The sequence below is a fragment of the Phasianus colchicus genome, chromosome 2 (genome assembly GCF_987193195.1).
Source record: "Phasianus colchicus chromosome 2, bPhaCol1.hap1.1, whole genome shotgun sequence".
Classification (NCBI taxonomy): Eukaryota; Metazoa; Chordata; class Aves; order Galliformes; family Phasianidae; genus Phasianus; species Phasianus colchicus.
The window spans coordinates 46,005,352-46,019,540 of record NC_143437.1 but is presented as its reverse complement, the minus strand read 5'-3'; the positions used below and the strand labels follow the sequence as shown (position 1 = coordinate 46,019,540).

Below are 14,189 nucleotides of genomic sequence, written 5' to 3'. Positions count from 1 at the left end.
ATGCATTTTAAAAATAAAAAGCATTGATGTTTTACTTTAGACCTCAATGCATATCTGAACACATGTATCAGAAAACATATAACAATTGTAAACTTTACGTGCAGCACATCTAATTGAAAATCTGATCACTCATCTCATGGCCAGTTTGTAAGTATGTTAATTCAGGGGGGTGCTAGCACTCACAGAATTGAGATTCAATAGGCAGCATCAATTAGCCACAATTTGTTAAAAAATTAATTTGAGAAGTTGTGTTTAAAAGATCATAGTACTCACTTTAAAAGTTAATAATGAAAAAGTAATGATGCTAGGTTAGCAGATGATAATGAGAATAGAACATGGCTTATTTAATCTTCGCTTCTATTTAAAAATTCACACATTTTTCTTACACGCAGGGGTACTCTGTTGTAAAAAATGACTTCAAATGGCACTAGTCCATTAAATGTAGTGGATTGTATCTTCACATTGTATGAACAGCTGTGCCTCAGGGGGTGCACAATAATTTATCATTGATGATTATCATTTTCCAAACCAACGAAGAATGAACCCTTTTATGCTAAGTGGTGGAAAACCAGAGGCTAGAAGACCCTTGCTGCAAAAGGCTACAGAGACAGAACAGGTTCTGTGAAGTGGAGGCAGGCTCCAAATGAAAGTCTTTCTTCACACTGCACCCTTCTGAGATACACTACTGGAAAGTGCATGCACTGTGCCTCTGCACTGAGGATCTGAATCCCATTTTACATTCTGTGCACCAGTGTGACCTTTCCAAGTTTGGGTTTGGTCTAGGCCTCTGCAGTCAACTTCTCTCCATTATTAGGCCAGTTTCTCTGCCACGGATCCCACTAGTATGTTGACACCATCACGAATTTGTGAGGTGGTTTTCATGGAAGTTCATAGCAAAATATGTATTTCTTATTAATCCAGTATGTATTAATCATCTTTTTACTTATTATTATTATAGATGACTGAAAAAAAGGAAAAGCCCTGCACATGACTATATTTATTTAAACATAAGGGTTTTATTTGACATATAGTCCAAATAGCATCTTCTGTTAAGGTACTGGTTGACTTTCAAATGTTCCAAATTCAGGAAAGAGCTGAAGTAAATCCTTGTATTTGAATGCAATTTTTATTATGTATTTATGCCTAAGTAGACCTTCTTTCCTGAACTGTAAGTTTTCATTGTTTTCAGTTTGATAATATCACTGCAGGAATCGCATTCAAGGTTTCAAATTCTAAATGGCATGTTCAAGGTCTTGATATGCTGAACTCCAAAGTCAAGGCATACCACTACCTAAATCACTGGTTTTACAGTGTCTAGAAAGACGTTTTAAAAAGAGCATTATGTTTATCCTTGTCCAGAAAAGTCATTTCAGAAAACAAGTAGCTATACAATTTTTCCCCTAGCAGGGGCACACGAATAAATCATGAAGAAGCCAACATGAAAAGAAGGATGTATCTGGACTTGGTGTAATGCCAACGTAAAGGTAACTGACTGTACAGCATTCTCACAAATCCAAGTATAAAACAAATTACGTTATGTTAGAAAGAAGATATATGGGTTCAGTAAACAGGAACAGAAATATAATATAATGGCTGTAAAATAATCTCAAAGCCAGTTCTGAAGCTGCCAAATATCTGCACTATCATGTTAAATGGGATGCCATCATTATTGCTTTAATTTTTTAGAATTGGTGTCTTAACAAAACCCACTGCAGCTGTCCACAGTAATCAATCCAATAAGTGATCAGTTTAATAAAGCTTTTTGTGAAGAAACTGCTTTACCTCGACTTTTTTGATCAAGAGGGAAAAAAAGAAAGGGAAAAAAGGAAAAAAAGACCAAGACTGGCAACTTTACTGCTCACATTACAAGTAGAAGACTTTCAAAGTTCTTTGTTAAGAGCAAACAGCAGTATTGTGAAAGATCCTTGACATAATATGCATATATAAAAATACATTTCAGTATTTAAAATACTAAAGTATTAGTGTAAACAATGCATGTGAACCACAGGCAAAATCAGATCATCTTAAAACTTAATCGTTCAGTTATTTTGTATGCCACCTGTGGTAGCTACTTGCCAGTGGGATTATATGAGATGAGACAGGAATGCAGTTCCTCTGATGGAACTGAAAAATGTGGAGAGAGAATCCCTTCAGCCAGACTGGATCACAGTTCCCCAAGAGTTCCAACCTGTGAGCTGCAAAATAAGTGAAGTGAAGGTGTCTGTGCCAGATTTATTCCAAAACATATAGAAATAAGTCATCCAGAGCAGCCTGGCAATCTCATACATGGATCCAAAAGAGAAGAGGAATGGGCTGACACTGAGTGAATCAAACCAAACAGCCTATTCAAAGGTGTCAGCAACCTCACTGTTCTAGGCAGGGTCTGTCCATCCACTAAAGATATTCAACAAGTTAGGCTTCATTCTTGAGACACCAAAGGAAGACTACGAAGAATGGAGTTGGGGGGGAAAAAAAAAAAAGAAAAAAAAAAAAAAAAGTGCCTATAAATTAAAAAAAGAGCTAACAAACAAACAACAAACCAAAACCTTGGGGGAAGGCTGGAAGGTTAGAATCAGTTCCCTAACACAAAGTTTTATTTTATAACAATTTCATAATATGCAAGGATTTTTTATATGTGCAGATAACCTTTCTATGCTACAAATAAAATTCTCAGACAAAGGAGTCATTTTATTAAACACTCCAAACAAGAGGTGTGCAAGCCACTGTGCTTTCTGGTGATTTGGTTTGTAGAGCAGCTCTTTGAAATAAGATCTTTCTCTACTGTAGATATAGTGGCTTTCCTGTTACTAACACAAGAAGATCAAGCACTGAAAATTTTGCTTAAAGCTTTGCAATTCTGAATAGTCTGTAAGAGATAAGACAGACGATTAAACCAATGGAGATTTTTGTGATCACGATCTTGTGGCTCCTTTTTATGCAAGCTCATGCCATAGCAATCTATTTAAAACGTGCACTGCTTTAGTTACACTGTCAGGTATCATCCAGAGAATAAAAGTAGCTTGCTTTGCTTCTCTGATTCCTTGTTCAGTAAACATAGCATATATAAAATCTACAAGAACAATAAAATTCATAATAAACAAGATTACACATTTTCTTTATAGGCATTTGACATGCATATTGGAAAAGTATCATCCCTACAACAAAGGTCCAGAAACAGTGAAAGCTAGATAAGCAACTTGCACTGTTTTTGAAAAATGTTCCAGTCATTTTCTGAAGATCTGCGGCAAAATTATTTTACAACATCATGAAGAGAGCTAAAACTTGATTTCTCTGGAGTTTATAATTTCTGATTTGTCCAGAAGGCAATTAGTGAGAATTGAATGACAGAGGTCAGGAAGTCTTCTGAAAAATTCAGCCTTGCTGGCGTCTAACTATCAAAGACTCTGAAGAAATGTTATTTTTCTACAGAAAATAATCTGTAACCTTCAATGATGGAAAACTAAGGCTGCAGAGAAGCTAATCAAGATCTAAATTTGGAATGATGCAGAAGCAGGATGGGGGAAAATTAAGAATTTTGCATGCAAACTTGTTAAAACTCATAACTTGAGAAAAGTTTGTCATTTTCAGTCAACTCACTAAACTGAAAAAACTCAAAACAGGCACTTAACAAGGGCAGACAAATCTACACAGTCTTTCCTGTCTGTTGCAACTACTGTGGAAGTTCTATTCCCAGTTCCATCGATCAGTGTTAACAAACACGTTTACTCCAGGTCTCAAGGTTTAAAGTCTGATGCTTCTCAAATTGCTGTTACAAGCTATAACTGGATTTATGTCCACAAGAAGTTTATCTTCAAGTTATAACATCTTAAGAAATTTCAGACTGAAGGGCTAACTCTTTTGCATACAAGGAGATATAGAAAAATTAGATTAGTCATATTACCATCAGAACACCACTTCAGTTCAACAGCTTTTTAGAACCGTTTACAAAACTGCTTAGTATATTGTCAAGAAAATTCCAATTAACACACACAAATAAATTCAAAATAAAAGGTCTAGCTTTATTTAGATAAACCTAAAATTTCACAATGTAAATACTATTTCTTCATGGTCTAAACCTGGCATGCAAGTGTTCATATGCTCATTTTACATGGCATCTGCTTCTCCAAAAGTAAATTCCTTGGTGTCAGTGATCACTGATGTGTCCTTGCCATTCAAGAAAAGTAATGTATGGCATAATGAATCAGGGAAGAATTTCAGGTGTTTCACTAAGCCACAAGAGAATTCACCCAGTATTATTTTTTGGTTAGTATCAGACGACTGAGTTATTCAGCATAAGAGTATTTCAGGTCTCTTCTGCAGAAACTCAGTGTCACAATATAAGGAACACCACAAAACATGCATTCATGAATAGATTACAAGGCAAAACACTGTAATTTTAGAAGTCTAAATGTATTTGTGTAAATTTAAATAATTAAAATCAAACATTACAGTTATAATATTCCAGTTTTTTTAAAAAAAAAACCCTACATATTGATGAAGTTCTCTAAAGCTTAAATGACAAACATTTGCCCTTACAATCTGCTTCTTATCCATTATGTTTGCTTTCTAATTATAATCAGGAAATATAATTCCTGTTGAAAACACACGATGATTGTAAATAATGAGCTGACAGGCAATTAGCACTTAACTTATGATCTCTAGGAATAAGAATCCTATCGAAACAAACAGAGCAAGTTGCCAATCTCCATTTGTTTCATTGACTTACAAGAAAAAACAAATTCACTCTTTTTTAGCTTTTTCTCTGCAATATAGAAAACTACAGAGAAAGCAACCTTTTGTACAATTACTTATTATGGACAAAGTATACACATTTGTTGGTTATCACTGGCAACCAACTTGGGAGTAGCCACTGAAACAGTACCCTGGAATCTCTGTTAAGAAGCCTTCTGTTCTTGTAGCCGTTTGCCCCAAACATTAACTGAGATCTTTACCGATTACTAATGAATCTGCAGAACACAGAACTCTGACTTTGCTGTCCTTGCCAAATTTCAAAAGGAAGACTCCCAGTACTTTTGCTTTATGAACATCACAGTGCTTTAGCCAGACAGACAGCGCATAGCTTGATTTTTCTCTTTTTTTTTTTTGTTCAACTCCATTGCAAAATACTGTTTTATGGTGAAAAAGAGTTGGCATAAGGCATTGTAGGAGTAATGTATTTGAGAGGTTGGTGGAGCAATTTATATGCAGATATTCTGAAATCTCTCCAGAGAACATGTACTACTGCATTTCTCTAATAGAAAATGAAGGCCAGTACAGCAACTAGTAATTGAAGAAACTCTCAAAAACTAAAATTTGTATGATCGCTTTCTGCAAATTGTATTTTATTCTCCCTTCTAAAGAAGATATTTCTTAATACATCTAAGAATGGAATTATGGTTACAACTAGAGCAGGAAAAACACTAAATTTCTCTTTTCCATTAATTCTCCTCTTCCCTCTACAGGCGTAAAACAACTATCTAGACAGATTTCTCAAACAGTCTTGAAAAAAAAATCTAGATGCAGAAAGCATTTTATCTCTTTCGCACATAAAATCGAACGTGATATAGGAGGTGATAAAGTGGATTTTTTATGACAATGATGCCAGCCCCTATGCAGGGTGACAGAAGTAACCAGAATGACTATAGAGTTTGATATTGATCAATTTAATGATTACACCAAGAAATTGCTCTCCCCATTAAATGCTCTGCATGAGATTAAACTCAGTGACCCGTTCTGCATTTTCCTTTTGTTTCTTCAGCACAGTACAAATATCTAATAAATTATGGCCTTGAAAGAAATACAAGCAAAGCCACTTAAATTACAATTAAATGAACAACAGTGAGAACTGCCAGCTTAATTATGTTTTCTGTACATTCCTTTCAGTGAGTCATGTATTCCTCAAATATTTCTAAAGATCACACATAGTGTCCCCTTTATTCTTCTGCTTCGCTTCAGAGTATTTTTATTGAAGGGCCACGTTATATAGGGTTGTTTTTTGCAATTTTCTGTTACAGCCCAAGAATTTCTTATTTGTGCAATTCAACTAGTTATAAATGAAAAATAGTAGAAAATACTCCTTATTAAATCTGAAATCTTTGCAAACCATCTTTTCAAAGATGCATTCAGTAGCATGTTTGCCAAACCATTTGTCCAAACTTGAGTTTCATTAGCAAGAGTGGATTAGTAAGTACCATGCATGCTGTGCTGTATTCTTTTCCATACTTATTAGTCTGATTCTCTTACAAAGTATGAAAGACTAAGCTTTGTCTCAACATACTCTAGATTTCATAGATTTTTTTTCATTGATTGAATTCTGCTGCTACAGAGAAGACTAAGACTACAGAAATACAAAAACCACTGCCAACTGCAATTAAGAAAAAAAAAAAATCAAACAAGGATGCAAACAGACTAAATAAAATCACCTCAGCAGAAGCAAAGCCAATTGGCAAATGTGATTTGCAAAATAAAACAATTCAAGTGAGTAAGTTCAGTTAAGTGAATACCTGCCATAATACTGGGCACACGCACCTTAATAAACCCAATCTCAATGAATTATGAATCCATCTAGGCAGAGGAGTCACTCCTTTCCCAAATGATCCAAACCCCAACTACTTCTGTCTGAACTTATGGAGTAAAGGAATTTGTATACTGCCATTTCTACCTTTCATGTCCATGTGATTAAATACAAACACAGAAGAAGCAGGCATGCAGTGGACTAATAAATGCTCTCAATTGCTATGCACTAAGGTCCTCTTTGTGCATGTAAATACAATTTACCATCAGGATCAGGAAGCAACAGAACAAAAGTTTCTCATGTGAAACTACAGACATCTTGCATCCTTTTGATGCCCTCCTTATAACTTCATGCTACTTGAAGAACTCCTCCTTAGCTGCAGTTCTCTATGTTTTTTTAAAATTCTTTCTCTATATTCAAGAAAACTGCAGAGTGCAGTACTTTTTTAAAACATTCATCTTAACAGAAGTACTACTACATCATCATCTGCCATTGTGTCACTTCCTAAATATTTATCATTTCTCTTTTGAGGACACTCACAAAAAAGCAGCAAAAATGAAAATAAAGGTATGAATTTATGATTGATTAAGAAGAATGCATGGTCCTATCCAGAATTATAAAAACAAAACAAGCAAACCAACATGATTTCAATTAGAATTTATTTCGCCTTCAAAATAAATCTTTAAAAATTCTCAGTTTTCTGACACCAGTCATTGAATCACATTTTTATTCACCTTGTCCTGCTGGTTTTCTTTCTTGCTCTCAAAATGAGGAACTGGTACCTTTCAAGAATCTCCTTGTACATGAAACTTTTACTAAAAAACTAAATATGACTGATCTCAAACAATATAAATTACTGACATGCATACTGAATTGTCCTTCTGTTTCCAAGACATCAGCACAAATCAATAAAAAAGATACAAAAATTAAGTATTCTTTTTAAGTAAAAAGTTAAGCCTTGCATTTTTTTCAGTTTGTTTCATCAGAAAAAAATAAACACCATTGTTGTCTTAAATTGTATTATCAAGATATTACTTCAGCAGCACATAAGATGCTGAAATCAGGGGTGGGCTGCTGGAAAAGTTATCTTCAAGATGCAGTAGTTAATTCTTCTGGCTTCATTAAAACCATCCTGAAAATAAACCATGGTATCTGTTTCTGTGAAGACCTTGGCCATCAAAGATCTAGTCCTACATTTTTCCTTTGTCAAACGTCTTGTGCAACATCATTTAAAAATAAATAAATTCTGAGAAATGTGGGGTTTGTTTTTCAGCCCTAGCTGTCTTCCTTCACAAATTAAGATTGCTTAAGGGCACTCTTCTTCTTGTTTTGTATAGTCAGACAATTCAAGTTTTTCTGTGTTTTGCTGTAGTAAGTGTGTAGGAAGTGTTACCACATCCACTGCATTTCCTAAGTTGGAAAGCATCTTCATCCAACTTTCACCAGAGGAGGCTGGGAGAGAATCCTCTCTCCTGTAGCCTTTTGCCACCAACTGCAGACCTTGCCAACTTGCAACCCATTTATAGAGCATTCAAGGTTCTTTAGAGCAAGTTTTTCCTTTCTCCAGTTACCTACCACACATTCTTTAAAACAAACAAACAAACCAACCAACCATCTTCAGATCACAGTTTAAAAACAACTGTCATACCTCAAAAGTGATGAAAACACGTTTGATCGGCAAAGATAAACAAAAAGATTTACCACTGCATCCTTTACAGAGCTCTCACAAACTCATAAATTATTTGAAGTGCAAAACGTAGCTCTCAAATTTATGACAGAGAAAATATGCAATAGTATAAAGTCCTCACTGATGGTCTTTTAAGATGAATTATGTGCCAAACCAATTCAGTGTTATCCTGCAGACTTGAATCTCAAACCAATAACATTTTAACATAGACGCCAATCAACCTAAAAACTGCAACTCTGGGTCTCGCTTACTGTTCACTGTATCTTCTTAAATTTTCATTTACCTCTCTAGCAAAATGCTATCTTTCTCTCAAAGCTGCAATCTTTGACCTTTAAAGTACAGACAAGCAGTTCATAAACAATTGCCTGTGGAATGAAAAAATCCGAAGTTTATCTCTATTGCTTTCAGTAGAACACATCAACATCACTGTTACTCCAAAACTAATTATTTTTTACTGTTTTCAAAGCAAATAATGATTCTCTTTGGTAGACATTTCTACAACTTTATATTTACATTAATTTTACATTCACACTAACATTATGTTTCATAAATACTTCCTAAATGTTAAGTAAAATGACAGGAGGATGACCAAAATATGTCCTTCTGCAGGAATTTTGTGCAAGATTAAGAATGAACTGTTTTAAAATTAGTCACCACCGTTCTGCTAACACATTATACATTTAGCATTTTGCCACTATAGTTTACACTCTAAATGAGTCACACACATAAGGATGTTCTTAGTTTGAATATCAATACCATATTGAACTGGAGTGTCCCTGCTGTTTCTCATGTTTGAGAAGAGGTTTTGGTTAAGGTTTGTCATTGATTTTGTTTTGACGTATTTTGAGATGTTACAGCATGCCAAAGAACAAACATGAAAACATATAGTGTATGCAGAGTAACAATATAGAGAGAGACTTTAAGTAACATTTCTAGTTACTACTTACCACCTATTTTTTTCTACCAGGTTATGGTGTTAAATCACTTTCTTTTGCTTAAAGAAAGTTCATAGAGAAACAAGGCAAACTTACTTGATATAATAGGGCACTTTGTTATGCGAAACAGATCTCTGCCATGGAAACTGCACTGAGGCTGAGGAAACAAACAGAAGGTGATTATTAGAAAACACCTGTCAAAAAATCCAACTATATTTATTTATTTTACAATTGAAACAGATACAATAAATTAAATGGGAACAACTATAATTTCCCAAATAACTTCCAGTAATTAGAAAATCAGCTGGAGCGAACTACTCTAATGTATCAAGATGATTTCAGGCATCTATTTGATGCTAAGCTAGAAATAAAGCAAATGTGGTGATTCTAGTTCGAAGTATAATAAATTCTGAACAAGCAAGCTATCCATCCAGAGAAAATGGAGGCAGTAGTTTTCCCACCTCCACAGAACTTTCATCAGCTTCAGTTATGAAAACAAATGCCTCCACTACTACAATTAATATCCAACAGAACAAAAAGGAGAAATATCAACTTTTTTCCTAATTATAACAACCCTTAGTTCCTATTTCCAAACAGATTAATATTGATTAATGCTGTACAGACAACAAAGGCTTGAAAACCTGTCTTTGCACTTCTTGATGAACAGCAGAACTTATGCAAGTATGGTAAGTCAAAAGATACCATGATAACACCAAGAAGCCTTCTGTGCACCACACTGCAAAAGGCATCAAATCATACACGATACTACAGTTCTGCTTATCTAAAGATAAAATAGGAAAAAGCGTTCAGCTAAATTAGACTGCAGCTAAAAACCTTAATACCTTAAAAGGGGCTATATATATATATTGAAGAACCTCAGGAACATATAAGGCCTGCTAGAAACTACCAAACAAATGTCTGTTTAATTAGGGTTTTACATAGAAGAAATTCACTTCACTGAACGTGATGTTAGAAGTGAAGATTGAAAAGATATGTGGGAACAGCTGATTATTGCAATGGGATGAATCTGTACCCAACAACACACAAGTACTTTTAAAACCGAGTGCTTACTCCTAGGCACTAAAACCTCTGTTTAAAAACCTGGTAAAATGAGATGCAGCTCTGACCCACTTCGGATCTTAAGTAATTAAAGCTCTCGATTGATTTAATTTGTTGCAGAGATTACTTCTGAGTTCATCCCTCTTTGAATAATCCATTTGATAGCAACTCTTCCATCTCACAACCTTTAACAAGCCACATAAGCCCCAATAAGTTGGCAGAGAGGGACAGACCTAAACCTCTTCCCAGCTAGCTGTTCCCTGAAGAATTTAATGGCTGTGATCTCTTTCTGGACCATGTAACATTTCATGGCTTATAGGTTAAGAAACATTAGGTTAACTGAAAGACAGATTAACTGAGAAGAATATTTTGGAAATGACTTGAGCTGAGTAGAAGTGTTATTTTCACTAGAAACATTATAGGAAATGTCTATTACTATCTAAAGATGAAAATAATGTTTGCAGTAAGGGGTAATTACTTGGGGAAGGAAAACGTAATAATGGCTAAATGTATAATTACATATATAAATATATATACACAAATATAAATTAATATTAACATAGTATGTATAAAAGAAATAATATATGAGGGCTACTCAGAAAATAATGTCTTCATTTTTAAGTAAATAAATAAAGTAATTATTATGTTGGCCCATAACATCAGAGACAGATGTTGGTAGTATAGCAGTAGAAGCTGAACTATCCCTTCAATATTCAATTATATTATATATTAATATGCACAATATTAGCACATATTATAATATGTAATGCAACATATGAGCAAATGTGTATATATTTATATATTATTTCATAAGAAATATATAAATACAGAACAATATACATTATATGTAGTATGCAATTACATGTAAATTTATGTCTTAGTTTCATCAGGAATAGTCAGTTTTTTTCATAGCATCCGATATGACACTATGCTTTGGTTTTAGGAGAAAAACAATGCTGATAACACACCAATGTTTCTAGCTGTTGCTGAGCAGTGCTTTACACAGCCAAGGCCATTTCAGTTTGCTCAGCCCCTGTGAATCAGGACTGGCTTAAACTGGCCTAGGGATACTCCATACCATCTGACATCACATGAAAGAAAAGTTCTGAAAAGGGTAGGAGTTCACAGAATCACAGAATTGCCCGGTTTAGAAGGGACCTCAAGAGATCATCGAGTCTAACCCCTCTGCTAAAGCAGGTTCTCTACAATAGGTTGCAGATGCAGGCATTCAACCAGGTCTTGAATATCTCCACAAAAGGAGATTCCACAACTACTCTGGGCACCCTGTTCCAATGCTCTGTTACCCTTACTGTAAAGAAGTTCTACCTCACATTAGCATGGAACTTCCTATGTACAAGTTTAAGGCCACAACTCCTTGTCCAATCGCTACATGCCAGTGAGAAGAGCTTGGCCTCTCCATTTGCCTCTCTCCTCCATTTAGATATTTATAGATAAACAGTTAATCAGGTTTCCTCCTGCTGCTCAGGGGTTAGCAGAGCATTGTTCAGCAGATGGCAAGCAATTGCTTGCACATCGCTGTTCTATACATTCATATAAATATATATATTTGTTATAACTGTTATCTTTTTTAAGCCATCTTCCTTTTCTCTATCTTCATAAAACTTAGCTTTATCTCATCCCACTAATTCTACTTTGTTTTTTTTTCCCTGATTCTCTCCCCATCCCAGCAAGAAGGGGGAAAGTAAGCAAACAACTGTGTGGTGCTGAGCCACCTGCTGAGTTAAACTAACAATATATAATCCTGAAAACAAAAAACAAACAAACCGATCAGGTAGGTGACAGAGGCCATTGGCTTTACAGTTTCATTTTTTAATGCTGCAGTTTGGCACCTATGACAGGTCAGGTATTACTACACTAATTATGTCAGCTAACCAGAATGAAAATCTGGCCACAGGTAGCACAGATTTGATATACGTGCTATGACTGACTATAGATATTCTGCACTGACACAGATATGGACTAAACAACCTAATAAATGTAACTGCTTATTATAATGGACCAAGTCATAGTATTTTTGGGAACAACTCTTCTAAAAGCACTGCCAGTTTTCCCTGCTTGCACAGACCTCTGCAAAATGAAATTTCCATTTTGTTCTAAAATCAGTTTCTCGATGAAAAGTGAACAAAGTAGTTATTGATTCTGGCACTCACTTGCTGGGCTGCAGATATTACTTAAAGTCTGAACAACACTCAGATGCTTTAAGCAGGACACTGGTAAGCCCAGGCCAGTTGTTAGGGAATGCAGAGCCAGTGCTCTGTGTATGTTTATGCAATCTTCTGAGAAAGAGTATGCAAAACAAAACAGTGGGGAGTGGATCTTAGAACATAAGTGAAATTGTAGAAAAAATAAGTTAGCTTTTAAAGGGCTGAGACAACAGCACAATGTTTGGGTTCGTTAGTTTTTTTGGTAAGGATAACAGGTTATGAGAATTCTTCACCTACATCTATATTAAGAACACATAATATGTATGGATCATTAGTTAACTTGCAATGAGCTTACTTTCCATGTCAAAAACTGAAAAGAGGAATAATTAAATTCTGCATAGCACTGATGAGAGTATAAATTGTAGTGACCTCCTAATATTGCTTTATATCAGTCTCCTACTTCAGGATATTTCACAAATTTGGTCTTCCAAGAAGTCCTGCAGCAGTACTAAGCAGTAGAGGGTATAGTATGTAGAGAAATGTGACTATCCATACATAGTGAAATTGCAGGATGAAGGGGATGGAGTCTGGTTAACAGGAAAAAACAGGTATTTTGCAAGCACAAACTGCTGATTAAATGGCAATTGGGAGCCAATCAGTTGAAAATCATGTGAGGGAAAGCTACATAAACCTTAAAGTAGCTGCTACTCAGGTCAGAACAGATAAAAACTTGCCTTCTCATTCAAAAATGCAACTTTATAGGTAAAAGTTTGCATGAGACACATGCACTGCATCATGATCTTAACTTTAGCAGTTTGAGGTTATTTTATTCTAACTGCAGCCTTACTTGCTTCTCATAGATGGAAGTCATTTATGATTGCTAAGAAGGTTTGAAGAATTTGATTTAGAACATGCACTACTTCAAACTGTCAGGATAAACCCTTCATTTTTCTGGATTTAATGATTTTTTTATTGCTTTCCTTTTAAAGTTACTATCTCTGACTTTCATTTAACAGACTTTATATAAAGTTGTAAGTATTAAGTTCTGTTAACTATTCAAGCTCTTGCAATAGAATTTTAAGACTTTCCTGTTCTTTGCAGGAAAGGGGTTGTATTTGCTTAATTTAACAAATAATTTAAATGGACAACTGCATACTTTTTGGTTTTGCATGGCAGTGGTACTTGTCTGTAGCTTTTTGCAGTATCTGACAACACGCATTTTAAAAATTTCCCCTTGACTTTTGTATGTATTGTAAACACCATGTCCCCTTAAGCCCAGAGAAGATGTCCTAAGTAAGGCTGAGGCATGGTGATAAGGCACTGCATAGTCTCCTTGGACATCATACTACAAAAGTTTAATCCAGCAACAAAGCCAGTTTATGAAATTTCAAGACTCTCTTGCCCCCAGCTCCCACTGCAGTTTACTGCTCATAGTCCTGTGAATGTGATTATTTGTTATAGCATGCTAGAAGCCAAATGAGGGAAATGATCCAAGCCAAAGCAAAGAAAAAAGCAACCTTGCATGGCAGGCTTCCTTGTTTGTCATGTAGACTCTTTCATTGCCTTTTTTTTTTTTTTCCCCTTTCTCTTTAGATCAGTCAACTACACTTTTTCTCTGATCCAGACGAGCAGAGTTGAACAGCCCTAACAGTTTCACAGGACTGAAGTGACCGTTTAGAGCATTAGAGGGAAAAATACATCTTCTCTGTGTTGCTTCCTAATTAGATTAAATTACACAAACTAGAGTAACTAATCACGCAATTGGCAAATCTGGTACCTTTCTATTTAGATTCTTTTTAACAAATCTTGATGTTGGTGTACTGTCCAGG

The 14,189-nt window shown here is 35.1% G+C and overlaps 1 protein-coding gene across 1 annotated transcript in view; it reads right to left on the bottom strand.

Moving 5' to 3' along the window:
• Nucleotides 1-14,189, bottom strand: part of UTRN (utrophin) — a 284,487-nt gene that overhangs the window by 30,195 nt on the left and 240,103 nt on the right. The window contains exon 58 of the mRNA XM_031612385.2: nucleotides 9,233-9,293. Coding sequence (XP_031468245.2) covers nucleotides 9,233-9,293 — 61 coding nt within the window. The remainder of the gene's footprint in view (nucleotides 1-9,232; nucleotides 9,294-14,189) is intronic.